Genomic DNA, 684 nt, shown 5'->3' with positions numbered 1-684 from the left:
TCCGCAGTGGAATGAGTTGAGAGGAGGGTGGGGTGCAGGGAGGGGACCGTGCCCCCCCCTTTCCCGACCAGCCCCAGTTTTGAAGCTGCTCTGGGGTACTGGGGCTGAGCCACCCTCCCTCTGCACCCTAGGAGTTTGAGATTGAGCTGGAGGGCTCCCAGTCCCTGCGCATCCTCTGCTACGAGAAGTGCTATGACAAGACCAAGCTCAACAAGGACAACAACGAAATCGTGGACAAGATCATGGGCAAGGGGCAGATCCAGGTGTGCACCGTTTTTTTGGGGCATCTTCTCACCTAGGGGTGGATCTCTTGGAGCCAGGCGCCTGTGCTGGGTGGGTTGCCCTTGATGGATGGGTGCCTGGGATGGGAGATGCCTGGCAGCATGAGCAGGCAGCTCTGCGTTTGGGATCAGGGTACAGGACTTGTGGCTTGGGGCCAAAGGCAGTGAGGTGGGTGGGTATCGAGCGTGTAGCTGATGGTCCCGGGGCACAGCAGCTGCAAGAGAGGCTGGGACAAGGTGAGAGGGGGTTGGCACCCAACCCAGGGGGAGGTTTTGAGTGCACAGTCCCCTGTCCCCCTCCGCCACCATCTGCCTCCCCTGCGCCTCCATCAGCTGCTGTTATAGCAACGGGCGTTTCCAGGGCAACGGCTGGGCCGCCTCTTGTTGGCCGGGTGGACCACAG

General features: G+C 61.4%; 1 protein-coding gene across 1 annotated transcript in view; it reads left to right on the top strand.

Moving 5' to 3' along the window:
• LOC103777769 (active breakpoint cluster region-related protein-like) overlaps positions 1-263 on the top strand; it is a gene marked incomplete at both ends in the record, with an annotated part of 1,845 nt that extends 1,582 nt beyond the window's left edge. The window contains 2 exon segments of the mRNA XM_008945334.1: positions 1-27; positions 132-263. The exon segment at positions 1-27 is cut by the window's left edge and continues 71 nt beyond it. Of these exon segments, the coding sequence (XP_008943582.1) occupies positions 1-27; positions 132-263 (159 nt within the window).
• Positions 264-684: the final 421 nt, after the last annotated feature.

This window comes from Merops nubicus, unplaced genomic scaffold (genome assembly GCF_000691845.1).
Source record: "Merops nubicus isolate BGI_N331 unplaced genomic scaffold, ASM69184v1 scaffold32838, whole genome shotgun sequence".
NCBI classification, from domain to species: Eukaryota; Metazoa; Chordata; class Aves; order Coraciiformes; family Meropidae; genus Merops; species Merops nubicus.
Note: the sequence above shows the minus strand (reverse complement) of the source record. Positions and strands in the feature narration are given on the sequence as shown.